Source organism: Paramisgurnus dabryanus, chromosome 4, assembly GCF_030506205.2.
Source record: "Paramisgurnus dabryanus chromosome 4, PD_genome_1.1, whole genome shotgun sequence".
NCBI classification, from domain to species: Eukaryota; Metazoa; Chordata; class Actinopteri; order Cypriniformes; family Cobitidae; genus Paramisgurnus; species Paramisgurnus dabryanus.
Genome location: NC_133340.1, coordinates 47,798,397 through 47,825,306, shown reverse-complemented (window position 1 = coordinate 47,825,306; position 26,910 = coordinate 47,798,397). Strand labels below are relative to the sequence as shown.

The 26,910-nt window shown below is 39.4% G+C and overlaps 1 protein-coding gene across 1 annotated transcript in view; it reads right to left on the bottom strand.

The window, feature by feature from the left end:
• Positions 1-26,910, bottom strand: part of dis3 (DIS3 exosome endoribonuclease and 3'-5' exoribonuclease) — a 250,698-nt gene that overhangs the window by 110,152 nt on the left and 113,636 nt on the right. The window contains exons 8-15 of the mRNA XM_065254845.2: positions 12,512-12,649; positions 6,954-7,100; positions 3,620-3,736; positions 3,419-3,520; positions 3,233-3,297; positions 3,032-3,116; positions 2,831-2,958; positions 2,654-2,740 (exon numbers count right to left, since the gene is read on the bottom strand). Of these exons, the coding sequence (XP_065110917.1) occupies positions 2,654-2,740; positions 2,831-2,958; positions 3,032-3,116; positions 3,233-3,297; positions 3,419-3,520; positions 3,620-3,736; positions 6,954-7,100; positions 12,512-12,649 (869 nt within the window). The remainder of the gene's footprint in view (positions 1-2,653; positions 2,741-2,830; positions 2,959-3,031; positions 3,117-3,232; positions 3,298-3,418; positions 3,521-3,619; positions 3,737-6,953; positions 7,101-12,511; positions 12,650-26,910) is intronic.

Below are 26,910 nucleotides of genomic sequence, written 5' to 3'. Positions count from 1 at the left end.
CACCGCATGCATTTTTTAAACAATCCAAAATAGCCGACTTCCTGTTGGGCGGAGCTTAAATGTTAGAGGGCGAAAGTTGTTCGGGTCGATGAGATCTATAAGCGTACCAATTCTTGTACATGTGCGTAAATTTTTGCCCGATCTGTGGATCAATGTTTTTTTTTGCATTACAGGGGGCGCTACAGAGCCCCCGTGCCACGCCCGTGTTCCAGCCTTTGGATTTCTGCGATGACGGACGACTCTGACGTCTGTGCCAATTTTCAAGAGTTTTCGAGTATGTTAAGGCACCCAAAAAGTCCAAAAGTGTTAAAAAAAAAAAAAAAACAAACAAACAAAAAAAAAATACATTCTAACAAAACCAATAGGGCTTCGCACCTTTCGGTGCAGGCCATTCTGGCCTGCTCCTCGGTGCTCGAGCCCTAATAAATCCGAGCAAAAACAATAGGGCTTCGCACCTACGGTGCAGGCCATTCTGGCCTGCTCCTCGGTGCTCGGGCCCTAATAAATTCGAGCAAAAACAATAGGGCTTCGCACCTTTCGGTGCAGGCCATTCTGGCCTGCTCCTCGGTGCTCGGGCCCTAATAATAAATCCGAGCAAAAACAATAGGGCTTCGCACCTACGGTGCAGGCCATTCTGGCCTGCTCCTCGGTGCTCGAGCCCTAAAAATAATAAATTCTAACAAAACCAATAGGGCTTCGCACCTTTCGGTGCAGGCCATTCTGGCCTGCTCCTCGGTGCTCGAGCCCTAATAAGCACGGGACATTTAAAAACGAGTCAAATTTTGGTCTTGGATGTTAGACCCGCATTTTACTCTTGTCTATTGAGTCCCGACCTGCATCTACAACACAAATGACACGCGAATAGCCTATTACACCCGTTAGATCAAATATTATGCGGTTCACCCGCGGGTACCCCGACCCTGCTGTTTCGTCTGAAAACAGATAAAAAGTCTCACCGTCTGCCTCAAGTTTCTATTACCAACGTTCTTCTCTTCCAAGGGAATAATGTAAGTTTCCTTACAAACAGGTTCGACTATTAATGTCTTGCAGTCGCATATAAGTAGTATTCAGTATTTAGCCTTTTGTTTTTGGACAAATATCTTATCATTTAATGTGAAACTTTGTGAGTGTCGATCTAAAGCACAGACGATTGACTGACAGCTGAGCGGTCAGCAGCGCGCTGCGCTTATAGCCTATACTGAATAACTAATGGCCAGATAAGTTGATAATATGAGTACAGTGATTCCAAATGAATGTCCAAAAAACTCGTAATATGTTAAATCAAAAGTTTAATAATGTCTTTTCTCGCAGCCCTGCGCTGTGTTGGTGTAGATATGCGCAGGTAAACATCATATGCGTGATGACCTTGCAGCTTAAATTACCCTAAATTTATAGTCATAAAGATAAAAGTAAAACAACATTCGAAACTTCAAATGATGTATTTTTATTTGTGTAAACTCACAATAAGGAAAACCTTGTGCTTATTTATAATCATTAAAAACATGACGTGCTTTCTGCTGGTTTGGTTTTAGAGCGCGTCACAAAAAAGAACAGAAACTCAAATACTTTTTTATTCGTTTAGTCAATTTAATAATTATTTAAGTGCAACATATTTCGTATAGGCTTATTTATTTTATTATTATTTCTCAAAACAGAAACGTAGCTTAATAATCCTCTGTTGATTTAAATCTATTCGTGCATGAAACTAAACCCATGGAGGAAATTATGATATTTTAGGATATTTATTTATAAATGAGTGAACAACGCAAATCCAGAAAGGAATTTATTTCTAGACAGCCAGTCTCGCAGAGCGGACATTTCGGTAGCTTTTTGCGAGCTGCCGCTGTGGGTTTTGTCTAGAAGGGATACAGCAAATGCCGAAAAGTTAAGGATTAGATTTGGAGGTAGGATTATTAGGATGAAAACAGCGGTTCTGGCTAAATTAGATACAAATACATCCTACAATCATGTGAAATTTTGTGTTTAGAGTTGGGTTTGGTTAAAGGATTAGGATAAAACAGTGCTCATCCAACGAGATTTCGTTTGCTGTATCCCTTCTATCCACAACCGCAGGCATGGCGGGGATGTTTTAGGAGTGGCGGGCCGCCACGGTTGAATGTATATAGCGGAAACACTGCATTTAGTTAAATCATCAAACATTTGTATGACTTGTCAGTGACTTGCTTGACTCAAGCTACGACTTGAATTGAATTGCTTGACATAAAGCAGTGACTTGATTTGACTCGACTCTTACAAAAAATGACTCGGACTTGCTTGAGACTTGAAGGTTAAGACTTGAGACTTACTTGTGACTTGCACATGTGTGACTTACTCCCACCTCTGCTAAAACGAAACTGACCAATTATTCTACTGACATTATTCAATAAGATTTCAACATTCTGAGAGGTTGCCATGGTTCCCATAGCATTAGTGACTGATGCAATGTCAAGTGAACACTCTCGAAAGGAGACATTAAATTCTTCCATGCAAAACAGCATGACGATGTAAACTATTCTGCAGATAACATCATTTTATAGTATGTTGCAAACAGAAATGGAAACAAAGGTGAAGATTATGTCATTCAGTTTTAAAATAATCAATAGACAGTTAAAAATCTAAAACAGATGTGTGCAGGAAGTAATATACCACTCACATTAGTTCTTTGGTCTGCAAATCTATGGGGTCATGGGTTTCAGTGTCCATGTGGAAACGCACTTCAGGAGAAGTGAGGTTCAGTGCTCTGGAAAAATGTTAAACAAAACAAACATTTATAAACTATGTAAGTGCATTTAAAAATTACAGATGTAGATAACAAACAAATATTTAATACCCTTTATCAGTCCTCTGCCGCTTTAAGATCTTAGCCAGTTTGTTAAGAGACCGCAAGCTCTTTGTTATGTCATCATTCATGTTGGGGTCATCAATCCTCATCTGAGCTTCCGCATATGTAAGTGAGGCCTAAAGTAACAATAACACATTAGTAAAGTGTACACTATTGTTTTAAAACCATTTATGCAAGTTAGATGCACACCTTGGAGTTGATGACACTCTTTGTGAAGCGAGTGTTAATAACTTCAGCAAGGTAGTTCATCTCCCAAATACATGAGAATGCTAACCTGAGGAAGTCATCATCAGACAACAATGGTTTTAAAGTTGTCTCTAATTAAAATAGAAAGTAAAATATTTATAAAGCTGATTTTTCACAGAAAGCGCACTAAAATGACTGGGTTACCTCTCAACGTTTGCCCGGAGAGAACACAGGTTGGAACTAAGCAGTTCAGGGACCATGTCAACTCTCTAAAAGAAAACAACAATAAAAGAAGCACTGGTCATGAAAATAAACATTCAAAGTGACTGCATTCAAATTTTTCCTTCAATAATTTGTGCCACAGCATATAGCCATGCAAGATGTATGTACCTTCCCACAAAGGTAGACTGTGGTACCTCTGTTGGCTGCCTCTTGGTCTAGTGCATTTCCTGGTCGAATAAAATGACTGACATCTGCTATGTGAACACCAACCTGAAAATTTTTTTATTATAAAAACAAACTACAAATAAATATATATATATATATTATTACTTTTTTTTTTCTTATCATATTTTCAAACAAGCATCCAACCTCCAAGTTTCCATTCTTCAGTTCCCGACAATGAAGAGCATCATCAATATCTGTACAGCCAGGAGGATCAACACTACACACACACAGGTGTCTGAGATCTGCTCGGACTTTCATGTCCTATAGAAAAACACAATACCATAAATACTCGATTAGAGGTCTTTGCAGGACGAAAAACTTAATATCGCTTCCGCAAGATTCTCTCCCACTACTACTACAAAAAAAAATCTTGTTCCGCTCCCGCTTGCAACATTTACAATTAGTCCCTTTCCCAACCACAATATCCACATTTTTAATGTGTTTTGCTTTTGTCCGCTCCAATTTTAATATGGAATGTTTTCCACTTGTTCCCAGTTGAATAAAAAAATAAAAGAAACAAATAATATACTAAATTGCTTCGTATATTGGAGGCTGTGTCAACTTTGAATAGAAGGGTTTTCCAAGTAAAACAAATCTAATGTAATTTACAGAAATGTAATTGACAACTGCTGAATCATATTCAGACATTTTGCCTCAGTGTGATGGGCTACTTTCTGCTGCATACTCCCATAAGAAAGGGTTAAACCTTAACCCTTGAACAATGTAATTTTTTGTTGTAAAAGATAAAAAATATTTATTTATTTTTGGAAACTTTATCAGACCTGCAAACTCCTCAGAGTAAAAAAGGTGACAGTGTCGCACGCACGGGGGTGGGGGGGTTGGGGGCGTGGTGTTAGGGTTACCCCAGCTCTATATTTTTGTGATTTTAATATGATTCTGAGCGTGACTTAACAAAAATCAGCATACTTTAATCAAAAAAACAATGTTAAAACATCCTTGAAGCTTAAAGAGAATGACACATTTAATATTTTACAAATGTTTTTATTTACAACTCACGGAAACGCCTGGAGGTGTTGTGAAGCATGACACTGAAATTAAAAACAACAAGAGACAGACAGAAATGAAAAAAATATATTTTGCTGATGTTCCTGAAAGCTTCGTGCGACAGAGCCACTTTGTCCTCAGCCGGCGTCTGCGCAAGGTTGACGATGACAGGCCATTGTGGATGGCAGTGAGTGCTCCACCAAAGTGCCCAGAACCATTGCCTGAAAGTAAATTAAAATCATTAAAATATAACCTTGCAAACTATCATACATAGGACTAATATGATAAAACAACGTGTCGCCATACTGTATGGCTTATATGCAGTGAATATCAAAATACATTTCTGTTCAATAATTATAATAATAATGAATTTTATATGTAGGGCTCCTTACATTGAATAAACAATCTCAAAGTGCTAGTGTTCATAATGTAAATTCAACTAACAATACAATGTAAAGATTTCATTGACAGACTTTGATGCAAAATGTAGCCCTTTATTATACAGAAATTGGCTGTTGGTGTATTATCCTAGGACAACACGCTCGCCAGATTGTTTTATCTAAACAGCCCTATGTTGTTAAAAATTACTGTTTACCAGGTATACAGCCACCAGGAATGTATGGGGCTAGGCTAAATCCTAAAACATTCACAACGCGATGTAGAAAGATTAAGTGCATGCATTGAAAAAGATAGGCATGTATTAATTAGTCTAAGTTGAGGTAAAAACATAGGAAAATATTGAAAAAGGGTGGGTTTTCCTTTAACATTACTCTTGCATCAGCTGTTGTGTAAACAGTCACATTTACCCACATCACAAATGACTGCCTGCGCAAGGGCGCACCACAGCCACCATAATGAGAATAAGTTACTCAGGGAAACGTTAGCTCATAATTTGATTAGTAGCCGTATATCTCGGAACTCCGGGCAGAACACCCAGGTAACGATAAGCCTAGCTAACAATCGTCCTGCTAAGTTAGCTAACATTAGTCATTTTGTTCGAAGCATAGGCAAACTTTATGCAAGGTCTACGTTTGTGCATTACTCGGCGTTGACTCGTTCCTAAAAATACAATATAAGCTGTAGCTAACGCTAATTAAATCAAGCAAACAAATAGTTGTCGTTTTTGGTCCAAAAAAGTTGACCTACCTCAAATAAGATGGTTCCTTCACGTTAAAAGTGTCCATCAGACTCGCTCGGTAGCCAGGTGTGTCTCATCCAAAGGACCGCGCTGTCTTCAAGATTCTGAAGGAAGTGCTAAGATTCCGATTGGCCCAGAGGAAAGCATGCTAAGATTCCGATTGGCCCAGAGAAATGTCAAGTATAAGAATTATCCAATAATGTTTGGCAATTCTAGCCCGCATGGCATTCAGATAAAGGGCAGCCTTCCGACCCCCCCCACCCCACACCTAAAAAAAACTCTCCGGTTCTATGCGATTCACGTGAATGACCCAATTGCCCAAGAAAACGGCGATTGTCGCCGAAAAGCGACAAGTTTGCAGGTCTGCTTTATACCATAGATATAAAAAAGTCTACACCCCCTAGCAGGTTTTTGTAATGTAAAAAAATTACTCTTTCCCCGCCAGCGTTTTTAAAAAAAAGTTACCAGTGCCAGCATTTTTTTTTTAGATTTTCACAAAAGTTGAATGCCTTGCAGCAAATGTTCTTCTTTAAATATATAAACAAACAATATATAAATGAAAGAACAGACCCTCTGCTTTAAAAAAAGTTTCATCCTACCTTCTTTAGTTCTCCTTTTATCACCTCTCAAATATGGGTAGGTTTCTTCAAATTGGGATGGTTTGGCAGATTATTTGAACGTGCTGCTCTCGAACTTTATTAATAAAACATTCTTTGGAGGTGTGCTTCAGGCCATTATTATGTTGAAAGATGACATTCCTCTTTATCTTAAGAGTTCTGGCAGAGACCTTAAGGTTTTTGGCCAAAATTGATGAGTATTTGGACCTATTTAGTATTTCATCCACCCTGATTAAAGCCCCAGTTCCAACTGAAGAAAAGCAGCTACAAAGCATGCATTACTGTGGGAATGGTGTTCTTTTGATGATGTGCTGTGTTTTTTTATGTCTCATAGCCCAAATTAAAAATTCAGGAGATTGTCGTCACATGCAGGGTGCAAACAGTACTTGCCAGATATCATTGCAATTCTTTTAATGTTGCTGTAGGCCTCTAGGCAGCCTCCCTTACCAGTTTTCTTACCTGGTCTTCTCATCAATTTTAGGTGGATATCCTGATCTTAGTAATGTTACTGGTATGCCATATTTTTGCATTTGTTGATTATTGTCTTTACAGTGTCTCATGGTGTAAACCTTTTTTGATGATACTTGTCAACAATAAGATCCGGTACATGCTGAGTAAGCTCTCTGCGCCCCATGGCTTTTTCAGTTAGATGTTAACAAACTGATGTCAGAAAAAATACTTTAGGGTCAGATCATTTAATCTATTTGCTTTTCTGTACCTCCTCAGTTACGCTCCATGGCATCTTGGGTAGGATGTTAAGCACAGCTTGGGAAAAGGGCTGATGAGGAACATCATGCTCAAGAAGAAGCACCTCTGTCTCTGTCTCTTTATCCCCAGCAGTACCCAAGCTTTTTACAAAGTGACCCTACGAAACATGAAAATGAATATATTTAAAAACAAAAAAAGTTATCCTGAGATTTATACTTATGTCACAAAAGTTAGCTTGTTCAGAACAGAGCACACATTCATCCATTATACTGTTTGATACTTGCATTTTATGTGAGCGGCCCCTATGCTAATAGGATTTAGTTTATTCTTTTCCTCGAACCCAAGGATACTGAGACTAACAGACCCAGTTTATGCTGCCGTGAAGCTCATTATACCACTGATTAAAAGTCCTCCCATCATCGTGATGCCCAGCCGATGACCCTTACCTTTAACTTCCTCAACTTTTCAATTCTTATGAAAGCTTATTTTTTAATATATAGTACTTAATATATAGTATTTTTTTCTGCTGGATCACCTAAGGGGCCGATCACACCAAACGCGTTTATGGCAGTTGCAGGTGACTTTTTTGAATTATATTATGTGGGCAGTGAGTGTATTCACGCTGTTTATGCGCGCAAAACGCCCTTGAGGTTTTTGCAGCCGGCTGGATCCCGCGCTTTTGAGGGAACGCTGAAAGCGGAAAAAGCACCCAACGTCATTCACGTCTTTTTACTGTCCAATCGAATGAGGGGAGGGTCGGGTCTTTCGCTGTGGTGACGGAAGTTTACAGTTGTTTGGATCAACGGACTCAACTCACGCACTGTCTCCTGTCTCGCATGTTTGTACACCTCTAACCCTCAAACAAGGTCAGAGCAAGCATTCTCATTTTAAAGTTTCTGCTAATATGCCAGTTAACAGCAAAAGAGCGCTCACGCTTCAATATTTGATTGACAAGACAGCTGAATCGGTGGTTGCCTAGCAATATAAAAAGCAGCACCATACTGCTCTTTATTAAAAGTGACCAAAAAAAACACACATTAAAACGTATTTGGTGTGACTGGCCCCTAAGTCTGCCCAGTGACAACCTACCGCTTCCTCTAACTTTTACTTAAAATTTTTAAATTCCCATAAAATGTTATAATATAGTATTTAATATATACTTTATGCTCTAGGATCAGCTAAGTCTGGCTCTTTTTCAAGTTTTTTTTTTTTTTTATAAAAGGGTTCCCTTTCAAGAAACTCTAGCTGCGTCGCCATAGCAATGCTTGTGTAACACATAATCAATAATTCGATGGTTGGATGCCGGATGCCGTGCAGACCAAAAGGCCAAAATCACTACATTATCTATTTTGGGATAATGGCATTTGTGGTCTCTGGACAAACTGTGCTCATTGACGACAGTTTAGATCACAGGGCCACTTGCATATGGTTAGGGCTGGGTATTGTTTAAAATCTTTCGATCCGGTGCCAATTTCCATACCTCCGTTTCGTTTCCTACCGATACTTTTTTCGATACCATGTTTTAAAATCCATTGAAACATTAACAAAAATACATTAAACACACAACTTTTTTCCACTTTAATTAAAACAAATTCTGGTAACACTTCTCACTCAGGGTAACATTAATAAAACTGGTTGTGGTTTTTGGATAGGGGTGCGCCAGCAGACACATTTATCAGTTTTTTTTATGAAAATAAGGAAACAAAAATTAAGAAATTAAGAATATAATTAACACTGCTTTATTTTATGAAATGTAAAATGGTATTTAGCTTGGACTAACAGTATTTGTGGGTTCATTATAGCTGCAACTTTGACAAAAAGTTAAAATATTTAAATGGGTGACTGAGTTTTCCTGGGAAGATTTGTATGCATGTTTGTTTTTTGTAAACAATACTCAACTTCATAATTATCAAAATATTAAATACATTTGGGATTTTTAAAATGAGTAGAAAATGCTTTCAATGTCATTTCATTCAAGGGAAATTAGCAAACCAGTTAAATGGAATTTTAGTTTGTTTTAAATAACGAGCCAGGCTTTGGGCTGCGCATGTGCATCAAGTTTAACCCATAGACTGTAAAAAATAGGTTTAAACGCATCGTCCATTTTGCGAGACTAGAGCATGAAGGCTTTGCGATGCGGAGAGACAGGTGCGAGTATTTCATAAGCATTGAGAGACACAAGCTGCGCGCGTGGGTCAAGTTTAAACACCTTGTCGAGACTGTTGTGGGAGACGCGCGCGCAAAGCCTTGCCATGCGGAACCATGCGCGAGTAAATCAAGCAGAGACACAGGCTGTGCGAGGCTTTAAATTGAAACCCCTCGTCACTTTAGGTGCCGTTTTGGTTGACGTGCCTTTCACGGAGACAACACGGCCATGCTTGCGCTAACTCTATTGGTAAGACTGTCACAAAGACTTTCTTCTCATATTGTATCCTTTCTATACTTGTATTGGGTGACTGCGAGGTGAACTGCAGGTATTTTCAGAAATCCTTCCTGTCACGTGGTGGTGGACAGCCAATCGCCGGCGCTTTAGGTCCTTACACGCAAGAACAGGCTCACAGACACAGCCGCGTTTGGAATCGAAATTTGGCATCGAAAGATAAATCATTTTTCGATACTCAAAGTATCGAAGTTTTTCATTCGATACCATAAAAGTATCGACGTTCGGTACCCAGCCCTACATATGGTAGATGCCCTGTAGGTCAACCCCCATTGCTGCGGAGTTGAGACTCCAGACAGATATGGTGAACCACATCTGGAGAGGATTTGGACGTGCAGAGGTGGATGTGTTTGTGTCTCAGGACACAGCACACTGCCCAATGTGGCTTTCTCTTCTTTTTCCCAATCACTCTACCACAGAAGTTCTGGAGGAAACTTGCCAGAGATATGGTAGCTGTCGGTTAGGCCTCTGAGGGGACCAGGCACGTAGGCTCAGGTCTCCCAACTGAGGTCGAAGGTATGCTAGGGACGTCAGTGTATGCGTGCCGTCCGCATGACATCATTTTCGTTATCTGAAGGGTCTGTAGCCGTCTGCGCACACCGTCCGCGTGTTGCCCAAAATTTGAGGACCATGCGGACAGTCTGCATACGGATGAAAATGAAAATGTTGAGACAGGACACTACACTATAAACAATTACACAAAGGCTATAGAAAACATTTGCGCACACCCCATCTGCTTTTTTTCATTAATTTTCACTTCTTCCAAGAACAGAAAGCTGTGGAGCATTTTTGTCACCATAATGTTTGATTTCTGTTCTTTGTTTTATGGTTGTTCTAAACAGTGGTGTATCCCCTACTTTTCTTTATCTATCCTATTTTTTTATGTACTGTAAATGTTGCAAATCATTGCTGCCCTGATAGCCTGGTAGAGTAATAATTTGAATATGAAATTATTTGTATTGCGTATACGTGTCCAACGTGGCCATCCGCGTGTAGCCACGGGGAGTATACTTGGAAAGCTGCGCGGACGTGGAAAAAGTATAACCCGGCCTTGAGGTTGTGAAGACCATACTTTAATCCTGAAAAACCCAGTCAACTGCCCTGTTTATGTGATGCTGAGGTTTCTGTAGGAGCAATTCTCTGCTGGCTTAACTCCTTCCACTCTTAAGGTTTAGGTGGCAGCAGTCTCTGCCTACCATACTCCTTTGGAAGGATGTCATGCTCCCAACAGAGGTTGTGGATACCATATCATTACTCCAGAGCTCCCTCAAGGAGAAAGCTTAGGCCCTAAGTGGAGAAACTTCACCTCTTGGTGTTCAGCTCAACTGACAAACCCAGTCAACTGCCCCATCGGCGTGATGCTGAGGTTTCTACAGGAGCAATTCTCTGCTTGGTTAACTCCTCCCACCCCTTAAGGTTTAGGTGGCAGCAGTCTCTGCCCACCATAATGCTGTGGCTTTTCTACACCCATCTGGAAGAGATTTGGATGCACAAAAGGTAGATCTGTTTGCATCCCAGGACACCATACATTGCCCACTGTGGTTTTCCATGGTGCCGACATGGCCGAGGCTAGGTCTGTATGCCTCCCCCCTGGTCGTGTTGATCCCCCCACAGGGAAACTTTATTCCCTTTAGTGGAGAATTTTCACCTCTTGGTGCTCAGCTCATCTGACAGACACAGTTAACTGCCCCGTCGATGTAGTGCTGAGGTTTCTCCAGGAGCGTTTTCCTAATGGGTTTACTCCCTCAACCATTAAGGTTTATATGGCAGCAGTTTTTGCCCACCATTCTCCTGTGGAAGACTCATCAGTGGGTAGACACCCATTAGTGGCTCACTTTCTTCATGGCATTTGCAGGTTGCGACCTGTTAGCCGCACTAGGGTGCCTACTTGGGACCTAGCGGTCGTGCTGGAAGGGCTCTCGTCGGCTCTGTTCAAACCACTTGAGACTTCTCCAGATAGGTTTCTGGCCTTTAAGACTGTGTTCCTTCTGCTATTACCTCTTTAAAGTGAGTGGGGGACCTTCAGGCTTCAGGCCCTGTCAGTATCCCCTGCAGGTCTTGAGTTTGCACCAGGGATGGCTAAGGCTTTTCTACACCCAACGCCAGGTTATGTTCCTAAGGTACTGAACAATGTGCCGAAGCCCATTGTTCTGCAGGCCCTTTGTTCTCCCCCATTCAGGAGCGCGGACCAGGAGAAGCTGAATTTGGTGTGTCCTGTGTGAGCACTGGATACATACATTCACAGGACTGCTCAGTGGAGGAAGTCCGAGCAGTTATTTGTGTGCTTTGGTTCACCCAGAAAAGGTTTACCAGCCACCAAGCAGACTATGCCATCTCACTGGTTTATGAACATCAGGGCATACCCTTACCCATTGCTGTGAGGGCCCATTCTACCCAGGTTATGGCTGCCTCTGAGGCCTTAGGGTCAGGTGCCTCCCTCCAGGACATATGTGATAGTCTTCACCGCTCACCTTTGTCAGATTTCATAATTTAGACCTAGACCCCTCTTTAGGGTCCCAGGTTCTTTTGCCTTGACTGTGTTCAGTTATACATGCTACAAGCATTTGGTAGTATGAAAGCGTGGGCAACTCGTTCCCCAAAGCGTTGCTATGACAACGCAGCTCGAGTTCCTCAAAAGGGAACCTCTCAGGTTACGTATGTGACCCTGGTTCCCTCAGAAGGGGAGACGATGCGTCTCCATGCCATACTCCCTGTATCCCTGTAGGCACTTGCTTCGGCACTTGGTAGTGAATGTGTTTGTGTGGGATGCCTTCTTATACCCCTGGTCCACACGGCATCCAGCCTATATCATCAAATTATTGATTATGTATTACATGTGCTTCAGATCAGTCACGCCAAGTTTTCTTGTTTTTTATTAATGTAAAGCTGCTTTGAAACAATTAAACAATTGTGAAAAGCACTATATAAATAAAATTGAATTGAATTTAAGAGGGTGCGTTATTAACAACTAGATGGAACACAACAGAAACAAATACATTTAAGGCAAACTCAATCATGATTTTGCATTTGAAAAAAATGGTTAAATGGAACATAATAAAAGACAATTATTTAAAACAATCTTTAAAAAACAAGCTTGTAAAGTAAAAAATAAAGTATACTGAGCTTACATTTGGGTATCTAGAGTTTTTGGGCCAGCCATCTATGGCAACCATAATTCTCTGACCCACTAGTGTGGCAGCTTGCCGGGTCTCAATACGAATCCGTGGGATTCGCCGGTCTGCTGGAGTGAAAAGGTGTCTCGTTGCCTAATGTGAAAGAACAAATGAGTCAATTCATGCAATGCATCAAATACATTTCTGAATGAATGAATGAATAATTGATTCCAGACTCCAAGTCCATAAAAAATATAACACTGACAAACAAATACAGCAATAACAAAAAAGAACACATAATAAAAACAACAAAGGACAACAAGTATTTAAAATACATTTTAAAAATTATAAAGGCAATTAAACCAATGCTTCCGCATATAGGTCTGATACACTCTAAAAATGGGTGGGTAATTTTTGACCCATAATGGGTAAATATTGGATAGAACTCACCCCTGGAATAAAATTGACTCAATGCTGGGTTGTTTTAACACAACTGCTGGGTTATAATACCCTATGGTTGCATAACAACAAACCCAACATTGGGTCATTTTTAATCCAGCATAGAGTAATTTTTAACCCAGCATGTGTTCGGTCCAATTTTTACTCATCATGGGTCAAAAATAACAATGCAATCATTGTAACCTAACTGCAGTTTATAAAGACTCTCTATCTTGAACTTAATCCACAAAGGTGCAGTAAAAAAGGAAGGAATAAGTTCTAAAATAGGTTTATTTTTCCCTGATCTGAACAAAATATGAAATTTTCTCATCATCATATTTGCTTGAGTGCATAGCATACGACACTGCCTATACATATCCTTCTCATCACTCAAATCATCATTAATGACATGTCCCAAATATTTTGTTTCAGTGCAGCCATGTACTTAACACTTAAATAAAAATCTGGAAACTCGAGGTCTGTGTGTGTTTTCTGGTCCTGCAAATCATTGCAACACTTTTTTCATCATACTTTTTCCCCATAATCCGAGCATATATTTAATAGTATAAACCCAAACTACTTGTGGAGAAAACTACCAAGTAATCAGCATACATAAGGTGATTTAACAAGGAGTTACCAACCATACATACAGTCATTTAGGTCTTTTGACAGGTCATTTATATAAATGTTAAAGAGAGCTGGTGAAAGTAGACTTCCTTGCCATACTCCATTGCTCAATTTAAATGGGTCTGACACAACTTTCCTGTTTTATCTGCATATTTTGATTTGAATACCAGGATTCTCAAAATGGTATTAGGCACCCCTCTTTGTTAAAGTTTATTAAAAAACATTTTATGACTTATCAAATGCTTTGGAGGCATCAATAAGTAAGAAATAATTGACAACAGGCGGGTTGAATTATTAGAAAAACAATGTACACCCGAGGAAGTGATGCGGCCACGACGCATTTTAACGTACCGGAGTCAATTACTCCGCTTATACTATGGTTACCACACCTCAAAACATCGATCACATTATATATTTCAAGGGATTTGTCCAGTTTTTGTACTTAAATCACTATTGTGAGTAAGACTATTTCTTCCGCGTCTCATCCAACAGCTCTTTTGCTTGTTCCAAAACGTCAGAGTGAGAGAGAGAGAGAGTGAGACAGAGAGAGAGAGAGAGAGAGAGAGAGAGAGAGAGAGAGAGAGAGAGAGAAAGAGAGAGAGGGGGGGAGCGAACGAGAGAGGGCGAGAGATTGTGTGAACGAGGCTACCTCTGTGCGTCTCTAAACAGTGCTGTTATTGTCTCGGAAAATTGTCCGTCATGTTGTTTTTGTTAGTCCGTTATTATTACAGTTTAACTATGCAAAGTGATATGAATTTTAATGCGGTCAAGAGAGCTGCCTGGAACTACGTTCACTGTGCGTTTCCCAGAAAATCATTGCACACCTCAGAACGTTCATCAGCCAATCAGATTCAAGCATTCAACGGACCCATAGAATAAAGCCAAGTATTACAGTGGAGTTTTGATTCCTACTGTTCTATAATTTCATTCAAAGCGTAAATACATAAATCAGTACTGTGCTGAGGCTTAAAGTCGCCATGAAACGGAAGTAGCGATTGCCTTAATTTCCCCGTGGTGACGTATATCCGAATGAAACGGTTTTTGAGATTAAATAAGGCAGGGCTGGATTTGAATTTGTCCATCGAGATCTGATTGGATCGTTTGAAGTTGGGTCGTGTTGCTAATTGCTAATCACTGCGATCTTCTCCCGGACCCCGCCCACCTGCCATACTTTTGACCGGAAGTGAAGAGAGATCGTTTTGAGGAGGGGAGGAGATTTGCATTTTTGATTAAAGATTATGAGCACACACGAATTTTAAAAAAATAATGAAGCTAACCGATAAGTCATTTGTTAATAATACCACACTTTTAAAAATACATATATAGTTTTTCATTTCAATTTCATTGCGACTTTAAAACCATATTGATTATCTGTATTCTCAAGATAAATTTATATTTGATCTACAATAATTAATATAATAATATAGTTATGCACAGTGGTGTAGTCTAGATTTTTGTAGTGAGTATACTGTGATTTTTCCCTCTCACCCTTATGCTCACTTGTCCTAGCGCGACACCTCATAAGCACCACCACACTCACAGATGCATACAGTATAGATATTCATGTAACTAAGAGCATTCTGAAAGTGTACTCATAAACACATAAAATGAATGTGTTCTCAACATGTCAGTTTATTATAAGAAAAAAAAAGACTTTAGAGCCAATGGGTTTACAGCTGGGGAAACTGGACTGATTTTTAGACTGGTTTAGTGTTAATCAACATCTAACTCGGGGACAAAAGTTACTTAACTGTTTATTAAAATTAAATAAACTGTTTACAATCTTCAATCCGTGGCTAACACATGCATTGAAGGAGAAAAAAATATTCACTCTTTCAATAGCTTTTATCTGACAACTATTGATAACATTACCATGTGTAATTTAATGATGTAAATGTTTTTAATTTATACACATTTAAGATGACCATGAATTAACTCTAATTTGCATAGTCATTGACATTAAAGCTTATTTTTTGCATACAATATAAGCATTGTCTAAAAATGAAAATAGGCTTATACTTAATTATTATTACAAGACCATCATGTAGCCTAATATTTGCAAGTCTGAACTGAACATCAACGCAGACATGAATTTCCTCACAGAAGTTTAAGCTCATATACATCTTGTCAAGATGATCTTGAACGCAGATATATAAATGAACACAGAGAAGAAAAGTTTAACACTGCAGCACAAGCAAACATGCAGAGGAACTGAAGGCAGCTAAAAACCATCAGGATATAATCACGGGCTTATTTTATTGCATTTGGAGCCTAACCTCCAGATAAACTAATAAACTGGACTGATGATTCAAATGTTGTACTCACATGTGCGTCGTAAACTCTATGGATTTTATGTTGCAGCACTCCACATGGACTGTTTGTTTACAGTGTCGCGTGAGCAGCTACACTGCAGGTTCGACTTCATTTGGCGCTAAGCAGAGGTGATGTCAAAGTATCACGAGAGCGATTCAAAGCAGATTTCTCCATGTGATAAATGGAGTCGCTCTCGCGGTGCTTTGCTGTCACTCGCCTGTGGCGCCACACCAGTCTGCTCCCCAGTCACTTTCGCGTCACTATAGTAATTTGATTTAATAGAAATTAATACGCCGATCGGATCGCGCAGTTCGGCAGGAAGTATATAGCCTAATATGTATTTCAACCCGCTAAAGTAGCAAGTGTAGCATGCTAATGGTCAGTGCTTCACATCTATATTATGACTAAAAGTTTAAAAATGTCACAAACCCATGCTGTTACGCATCCTCACGCAATTTTTAGTGGGTATACGGAAATCCTTGCCAATTTCTAGTGGGTATACGGCGTATACCTGCGTATCACGTAGACTACACCACTGGTTATGCAAAATACCTAGCTTTCCACACTTATCCTTAATAACAGGTGACAGGGTTCCTCGGGTTCCTAACTAAATAACTAACGGGCTTTCAGCTGTTCAGAACTGACCACGTTGCAGTTATCCAAGAAAACTAGAGGAGGTGGATTATGCTTTTAAATCAATGTAGGCTGGTGTACAGATGTGACACTGTTAAAGAAGATGTGCTGCCCTAACCTGGAAGCTGTCTTTATTATGTGTAAACCTTTTTATTCCCCATGGAAGTTTTCCTCATTAGGGGCCAAGCCCGCAGGGCGGCAGGCCACTATTGCGTTTGGTGGTTTTCTTATTATTATTATTAGGGGCCAAGCACCTATGGTGCTGGGGCACCTATTGTTTTTGTTAGTATTATTAGGGGTCAAGCACCGAAGGTGCTGAGACACCTATTGGAATTGTTATTAGGGGTCAAGCACCGAAGGTGCTGAGACACCTATTGGAATTGTTAGTATTATTAAAGGTCAAGCAGCGAAGGTGCTGAGACACCTATTGGAATTGTTAGTATTATTATTATTATTATTCTGCCGTTTCTTAGCCATAGGCGTCTATGGCAGCCCTATGAACCGTACTATACAGAATTTTATTTGTGTCTTTGTTCTCACTTGAGCTTTTTGATGCTCATATACATTGAATTTTCGTTATTTCTGCTCCGTGGTGTCATTTCTGTACCCTCAGTGATTACAGTATGTCAATATTTGAAGCTCTAAAGCTCATTGCTGCAGCCTGTTTGAACCATGTCGACTTGGTGGTGCATCAAGTTAAACCCATGCATTGAGATTTTGAGGTCATGGGTTCGAAGCCTGTGTGAGCCATGGGTGGTGCTTGCTGTGCGATTGGTGCTTTCTGAGCTTTAGGTGCTCATTGCGCTGAAGGTGCTTGGCCCCGAGTTGCTGCTTGCAGCTATATTTAGGGGTCAAGCACCAAAGGTGCTGAGACACCTATTGGAATTGTTAGTATTATTATTAGGGGTCAAGCACCGAAGGTGCTGAGACACCTATTGGAATTGTTAGTATTATTATTAGGGGTCAAGCACCGAAGGTGCTGAGACACCTATTGTAATTGTTAGTATTATTATTAGGGGTCAAGCACCGAAGGTGCTGTGACACCTATTGGAATTGTTAGTATTACTATTATTCTGCTTCTTCTTAGCCATAGGCATCTATGGCAGCCCTATGAAACGTACATAGGAAAATGATGAAATTTGGCACAGTTGTAGTGGTGGTCTTAAAAAGTCATGTGACCAAAAATGGGGTCTCTAGCAGTAACTCTATAGCGCCACCAGCAGTGAAAAAATTCAATGTTCAAATTGTTATAACTGCTGATCCGCTTGATCTAATTCTTGAAAATTCTACTTAGTACAAGTGATTGCTCTCCTCATGCTTGTTGTTTTTAATACCTTACAGTAAAACTCCACCCATTACAGTAGTGGCCATTTTGAAATGTACCATATTCCGTTTATTCGCTACTTCTCCTTCAAATTTGGTTCAATTGTTATGAAATTTGGCACAAGTGATCTTTTGAGTGAGCCGCACAGAAATGACCGAACAGAATTTTGATATTTATCTTTATTCAAAAGTAATAAATGCACAAACTTAACGAGGTTGACGCAAAAATGGTTATGAAGCTGTAGCTCGGTCATTCTTTGATCAATTGAAATGAAAATTGGTACACTTCATGTGGACCATGAACTGGGGGTCCATGCCAAATTTTGTGACAGCGCCACCTATGGGTCATGAGATATGAAAATAGGCTATTTTTGCCCATAACTTCTGAACCTTTTGTCAGAAAATTATGATATTGATGTCTATGGATTGCTTACCTCATGCCGCATCTGTCGATGTGTATTATGCCGGGTTTGACCAAACCGCCTGTCCGCCATTTTGAAATTTCACATTTGTTATATTTTAACTATTGGACATATCCGCTCAAAAATTAGTAAGGAGCTTCGACATGATGTTCTGAAGGTACCTGGGAAGTCAGAGTACAGCGCCACCTAGGGGTTATAAACTATAACAGTTCTTATGGAACTGCTTATAACTTCTGAATACTTTGTCTGATATTAATTTCTTTGTGAAATTGTATTCACTGGTTTATGCCGATTGCAACGATACCTCGTTTGTCATTTTCCAACATTCTGTTCATGTGTTATTGTAAAGCATATGGTAGATGATTTTTTCGCTACTCCTTTTACAAATTTTGTTTATTTTATGCCAGGTACTGCTCGTATAATGTTTGAAACAATACGCACAGAAATGAATGAACAGATTTTTGATATTCTGTTCTCTTTCTTAGAAATACCACTCCAAAGTTGACCGTGCCTGTGACGTTGTCTATTTGTCATAGTAAATTAATGTGACTGTATATTACATTGTATAGCATTACTATACAGAATGATCTTCTTGTCTTCAATCTCACTTGAGCTTTTTGATTCTCATATACATTGAATTTCTGTTAGTTCTGCTCTGCACTGTCAGTTCTGCATCTGTGTTGATTGGCATATGTCAATCCTTGCAGCACCTAAGCTGTTTTTTTGCTGCCCCTTGAGCTGTGTTAACTGTGTTGCGCATCTAGTTAACCACATGCCATGAGATTCTGAGGTCATGGGTTCGAATCCCATGTGCAGTGGTTTTTTGTCTTAACTTTTTTTCTCACTTAAGTTTTGTAATTTTCATACTATACATTGTATTTCAGTTATTTGTGCTCTCTGTTGTCATTTCTGCACTTTTGGTAATTGCTGGATATCAATGTTTACAGCTCTAAATCTCTATTCTATAGCTTGGACACACCAACTCAGTGGTTTATTGTTTACTCAGTGGTTTATTGTTTACTCAGTGGTGCATGCGGTAAGTGCCGTGCTTTGGGAACCTGAGGTCATGGGTTCGAATCCCAGCTCTTACTTTCACTTATTGAGATTTCCTTTTGTGTTCCCTTTAACACGTTCTTCTCGACCTGTCTGGTTTCCCACACGTGTTATATTTTTGCCATCTTTACTGTTGTTGCTCGCACTGCAGTGGTTCTGCTCTGCATTTGCTTTGCTTCGGGTTCGGGCTCTGTATTGCGCCCTTTCTGCGCTTTGCGCATTTGCTGCGTCGTGTGGTGTTTGCTGTGCTTTGGGTGCTCATTGCGCTGAAGGTGCTTGGCCCCGCAATTGCTGCTTGCAGCTATATTTAGGGGTCAAGCACCGAAGGTGCTGTGACACCTATTGGAATTGTTAGTATTATTATTATTCTGCTTCTTCTTCTTCTTCTTCTTAGCCATAGGCGTCTATGGCAGCCCTATGAACCGTACATAGGAAAATGATGAAATTTGGCACAGTTGTAGTGGTGGTCTTAAAAAGTCATGTGACCAAAAATGGGGTCTCTAGTACTAACTCTATAGCGCCACCAGCAGTTCAAAAATTCAATGTTCAAATGGTTATAACTGCTGATCCGCTTGATCTATGAAAATTCTACTTAGTACACGTGATTGCTCTCCTCATGCTTGTTGTTTTTAATACCTTACAGTAAAACTCCACCCATTACAGTAGCGGCCATTTTGAAATGTACAGTATTTCGTTTTTTCGCTACTCCTCCTTCAAATGTGGTTCAATTCTTATGAGATTTGGCACAGATGATCTTTGGAGTGAGCCGCATAGAAATGACTGAACAGAATTTTGATATTTTTTTTTATTCAAAAGTTATTAATGCGTGAACTTAACGAGATTGACGGAAAAATGGTTCTGAAGTTGTAGCTCGGTCATTCTTTGATCAATCGAGATGAAATTTGGTACACTTCATGTCGACCATGAACTGTGGGTCCATGCCAAATTTGGTGACAGCGCCACCTATGGGTCATGAGATATGAAAAAAGGCTATTTTTGCCCATATCTACTGAATCGTTTGTCAGAAAATTATGATCGTGGTGTCTACGGATTCCTTGGCTCATGCCGCATCTGTCGATATGTATTATGCCGGCTTTGACCGAATCGCCTGTCCGCCATTTTGAAATTTGTGATAATTTGCTATAACTTTTGAAGTATCGGATATATCGGGGCAAAAATCGGTAGGGAGCTTCGGCATGATGTCCTGAGGAAATCAGAGAATAGCGCCACCTAGGGGTTTTAAACTATAACAGTTCTTATAGAACTGCTTATAACTTCTGAATTCTTTGTATGGCATGTAAGCTCTTTTCTGCTGCTCATTGAGCTGTGTCTACTGAGTGGCACATCTGTCTAAGTCGTATGCATAGAGATCCTGAGTTCATGGGTTTGAATCCAGCCTGAGGCAGGTGTTAGTTTCTTCTATTAAAGTTTTGTTCTTTCCCACCTATTCTTCTTGACCTGTCTGTAGTTCACATATGTTCTATTTTTGCCATGTTTTCTGTTGCTGCTCTGCACTGCGGTGGTTCTGCTCTGTCATTGCAACGCTTTGGGTACTTGCTGCGCTTTGTGTTCTTGATGCACCTTGGGTGGTCAGTGAGCATTGGGTTATTGATACCTACTATGTTGCTTGCTGTGCTTTGGGTGCTCATTGCGCTACAGGTGCTTGGCCCCGAATCGCTGCTTGCAGCTATATTTATTATTATTATCGTCCCATGGGAGTCTATGGCAGCCCTATGAACCGTACATAGGAAAATGATGAAATTTGGCACAGTTGTAGAGGTGGTCATAAATAGTCATGTGACCAAAAATGGGGTCTCTAGCAATAACTCTATAGCGCCACCAGCAGTGCAAAAAATCAATGTTCAAACTGTTATAAATAGTGAACTAGGGGTGTCCTCGACTAAGGATTTACATATTCGAATCAGAATTTTCGAATCTTTCCATAGTCGACCGATAGTCGAATCATCTATGTTTGTGTGCATGGGTTGGGAGGGGGCCAGACCAGGTACAAATTGGTAACTTTTATTTTCTTTCACAAGCAGCACACATAAACAACTGTCTGATAAAGAGACCAAAACTGTCTTTCAAGTAATAAACGAAGACAAAACTGAGGATGCATTTATATATATATATATATTTAAGGTAAAATGTAAGGCAACATTTGTTTAATTATTCCTCATAACATTTTAAAGCAACGATCTACAGAACATCACACAAAAATACATTTGATAACTAAACCTAAAAAAATAACAAAGGTGATCCTGCCTTGGAAACTCTGGCTACAATTAAATGTTTTTATTTAATTTGGAGATAGCGCGTCAAAGCAGTCATGACAAAAAAAAAACGATAAATGAGAAATGACAAATAATTTGTGATTGTGACTGTAAATGATAAAAACTAATCTTTATATACAATTCATTAAACTTTAATTTATAACAAGAAAAACACTGAAATTAATGATTTTATAGACACTACGCGTTATTATTTAGCACAGAAATACCTGCTTGCTTGCTTTGACTTTGATCATCTCTGTATTCACTTTAGATACAGAAAGACCGGATGATATTATTTATTTCAGGAATCTCTTTGCTATCATTTGAAAGTGAACACCGACTGACCATAATATTAAATCACAAGAAAGACATTCGTGTCAGGCAGAAATAGGTTCGGTGCAGATACTAATTTCCGTTTCATCACCGAAATAAAAAAACGGCTTACCTGTTTTGTAGTCTAAATTTAAGATAGACAATATAACCACTCTGTTTTAAATACATTTTAAAAACTTATACTCGTCGAAAAACATCCGCTTTTTAATGTTTAGTTTGATGAACTCCTAAATATGAGACGCATGCAGAGCACCTAGCCCGTTCGGCTAAATTACATGCGCAAGCATGGCCAGCACGCAATAGCGCAACATCGATACAACGAAAAGCTATCCAAAATTTACATACTTAAATTAGATCGGAATTTACGTTTATAATAAATACAATTTTTTTTATAAAATAAGGTCAGAAGTAACAAAGTGCAGAACAAATATGCAAAATGCATCAAGTGCACGGAAACAAAACACAAGCCAAATAGTTAAATCAGATAACCCAAAGTGATTTATAAATAAAATAAAATATAGAAATTATTAAAAGAACGAAAGTCATAGTTTAATTTGCCAGCTTTGTCTTTTAAATGTCGAAACAAAGAGGCAAGGCTTTATTAACATAGAGACCTCTTATGGACGTGAAGCCCGGTCACAGGGGTTGTTGGATTTATTAACGCATTAAAAAAATATTTATTGAAAGCTGCTACTTCACATATTATTTGCAGCATTATCATAATATGCAGTATATTCATATATTGTGAGAAAGCTGTTATATGTGAAATCAGATAATGTGTGCACCCATACGGCCAAAATTGAATGATCCTCATTTCATAACACATCTGCGACGATTCGACTATGAGATTGGTAGTCGAATCAGGCTTCTCCTATCGATGCATCGAATCTTCGACTATTCGGGGTCACCCCTGTAGTGAACCATTTGATCTATGAAAATTCTACTTAGTACACGTGATTGCTCTCATCCCGCTTATTGAATTTGATACTTTACAGTAAGACTCCACCCATTACAGTAACGGCCATTTTGAAATCTACAGTATTTTGTTTTTTCGCTACTCCTCCTTCAAATGTGGTTCAATTCTTATGAGATTTGGCACAGGTGATCTTTGGAGTGAGCCGCATAGAAATGACTGAACAGAATTTTGATATTCATCTTTGTTCAAAAGTAATAAATGCGCATACTTAACGAGGTTGACGCAAAAATGGTTCTGAAGCTGTAGCTTGGTCATTCTTTGATCAATTGAAATGAAATTTGGTACACTTCATGTGGACCATGAACTTGGGGTTCATGCCAAATTTGGTGACAGCGCCACCTATGGGTAATGAGATAGGAAAATTTTTGCCCATAACTTCTGAACTGTTTGTCAGAAAATTATGATCTTGATGTCTATGGATTGCTTACCTCATGCCACATCTGTCGATATGTATTATGCCGGGTTTGACCAAACTGCCTGTCCGCCATTTTGAAATTTCACATAAATTGTTATATTTTTTGAACTATTCGAGATATCCGCGCAAAAAATGGTAAGGAGCTTTGACATGATGTCCTGAAGGTACCTGGGAAGTCAGAGTACAGCGCCACCTAGGGGTTATAAACTATAACAGTTCTTATTGAACTGCTTATAACTTCTGAATACTTTGTCTGATATACATTTTCTTTGTGAAATTGGATTCACTGTTTTATGTCGATCGCAACGATACCTCGTTTGTCATTTTCCAACATTATGTTCATGTGTTATTGTAAGGCATATGGTAAATGATTTTTTCGCTACTCATTATACAAATTTTGTGTATTTTATGTCAGGTTCTGCTCGTATAATGTTTGGAGCAATTCGCACAGATGTGACCGAACAGATTTTTGATATTCTGTTCTCTTTCTTAGAAATACCACTCTAAAGTTGACCGTACCTGTGATGTTGTCTATTTGTCATAGTAATAAATTAATGTGACTGTATATTACATTGTATAGCATCACTATACAGAATGATCTGCTTGTCTTCAATCTCACTTGAGCTCATGTACATTGTATTTCTGTTATTTCTGCTTCTGCTGTGTCTTTCCTGCATCTTTGGTGATTGACATATGTTAATCCTTTCAGCTCTCTAATCTCTTGTCTGCTGCCTCATGAACTGTGTCAACTGAGTGGCGCATCTAGTTAAACCACATGCATTGAGATTCTGAGTTCCTGGGTTTGAATCCCACCTGAGTCATGACGTTTTGTTCTTCCTCATCAATTCTTCTCAACCTGTCTGTAGTTCACATGTGTTCTATTTTTCCATGTTTGCTGTTGTTGCTCTGCATTGTGGTGCTTCTGCTGTGTCTTTCCTGCATCTTTGGTGATTGACATATGTTAATCCTTTCAGCTCTCTAATCTCTTGTCTGCTGCCTCATGAACTGTGTCAACTGAGTGGCGCATCTAGTTAAACCACATGCATTGAGATTCTGAGTTCCTGGGTTCGAATCCCAGCTGAGTCATGACGTTTTGTTCTTCCTCATCAATTCTTCTCAACCTGTCTGTAGTTCACACGTGTTCTATTTTTCCATGTTTGCTGTTGTTGCTCTGCATTGTGGTGGTTCTTGCTGTGCTTTGTGTGCTTGCTGTGCTTTGTGTGCTTGCTGTGCTTTGTGTGCTTGCTGTGCTTTGTGAGCTTGCTGTGCTTTGTGTGCCTGTTGTGATTTGTGTGCTTGCTGTGCTTTGTGTGCTTGCTGTGCTTGCTGTGCATTGCGAGCTTGCTGTGCTTTGTGTGCTTGCTGTGCTATGTGTGCATTGCGCCGAAGGTGCTTGACCCCGTGTTGCTGCTTGCAGCTATATTTAGGGGCCAAGCCCGCAGGGCGGTAGGCCACTATTGCAATTGATGGTTTTCTTATTATTATTATTATTATTATTATTATTAGGGGTCAAGCACCGAAGGTGCTGAGACACCTATTGTAATTGTTAGTATTATTATTAGGGGTCAAGCACCGAAGGTGCTGAGACACCTATTGTAATTGTTAGTATTATTATTATTATTATTCTGCTTCTTCTTCTTCTTCTTAGCCATAGGCGTCTATGGCAGCCCTATGAACCGTACATAGGAAAATGATGAAATTTGGCACAGTTGTAGTGGTGGTCTTAAAAAGTCATGTGACCAAAAATGGGGTCTCTAGTACTAACTCTATAGCGCCACCAGCAGTTCAAAAATTCAATGTTCAAAGGGTTATAACTTCTGATCCGCTTGATCTATGAAAATTCTACTTAGTACACGTGATTGCTCTCCTCATGCTTGTTGATTTTAATACCTTACAGTAAAACTCCACCCATTACAGTAGCGGCCATTTTGAAATGTACAGTATTCCATTTTTTCGCTACTCCTCCTTCAAATGTTGTTCAATTCTTATGAGATTTGGCACAGATGATCTTTGGAGTAAGCTGCATAGAAATGACTGAACAGAATTTTGATATTTATCTTTGTTCAAAAGTAATAAATGCGCAAACTTAACGAGGTTGACGCAAAAATGGTTCTGAAGCTGTAGCTCAGTCATTCTTTGATCAATTGAAATGAAATTTGGTACACTTCATGTGGACCATGAACTTGGGGTCCATGCCAAATTTGGTGACAGCGCCACCTATGGGTCATGAGATAATAAAATAGGCTATTTTTGCCCATAACTTCTGAACTGTTTGTCAGAAAATTATGATCTTGATGTCTATGGATTGCTTACCTCATGCCGCATCTGTCGATGTGTATTATGCCGGGTTTGACCGAACCGCCTGTCCGCCATTTTGAAATTTCACATAATTTGTTATATTTTTTGAACTATTGGACATATCCGCGCAAAAATTAGTAAGGAGCTTCGACATGATGTCCTGAAGGTACCTGGGAAGTCAGAGTACAGCGCCACCTAGGGGTTATAAACTATAACAGTTCTCATGGAACTGCTTATAACTTCTGAATACTTTGTCTGATATTAATTTCTTTGTGAAATTGTATTCACTGGTTTATGCCGATTGCAACGATGCCTCGTTTGTCATTTTCCAACATTCTGTTCATGTGTTATTGTAAAGCATATGGTAGATTATTTTTTCGCTACTCCTTTTACAAATGTTGTTTATTTTATGCCAGGTACTGCTCGTATAATGTTTGGAGCAATCCGCACAGAAATGACCGAACAGATTTTTGATATTCTGTTCTCTTTCTTAGAAATACCACTCCAAAGTTGACCGTGCCTGTGACGTTGTCTATTTGTCATAGTAAATTAATGTGACTGTATATTACATTGTATAGCATTACTATACAGAATGATGTTCTTGTCTTCAATCTCATTTGAGCTTTTTGATTCCCATATACATTGTATTTCTGATAGTTGTGCTCTGCACTGTCAGTTCTGCATCTGTGTTGATTGGCACACGTCAATCCTTGAAGCACCTAAGCTGTTTTTTGCTGCCCTTTGAGCTGTGTTAGCTGAGTTGCGCATCTGGTTAACCACATGCCATGAGATTCTGAGGTCATGGGTTCAAACCCCATGTGCAGTGATATTTTGTCTTAACTTTTTTCTCACTTAAGTTTTGTGATTTTCATACAATACATTGTATTTCAGTTATTTGTGCTCTCTGTTGTTATTTCTGCACGTTTGGTAATTGCTGGATATCAATGTTTACAGCTCTAAATCTCTATTCTATAGCTTGGACACACCAACTCAGTGGTTTAATCGTTTACTCAGTGGCGCATGCGGTTAGTGCGTTGCTTTGGGAACCTGAGGTCATGGGTTCGAATCCCAGCTCTTACTTTCACTTATTGAGATTTCCTTTTGTGTTCCCTTTAACACGTTCTTCTCGACCTGTCTGGTTTTCCACACGTGTTATATTTTTGCCATCTTTACTGTTGTTGCTCCGCACTGCAGTGGTTCTGCTCTGCATTTGCTTTGCTTCGGGTTCGGGCTCTGTATTGCGCGCTTTCTGCGCTTTGCGCATTTGCTGCGTCGTGTGGTTTTTGCTGTGCTTTGGGTGCTCATTGCGC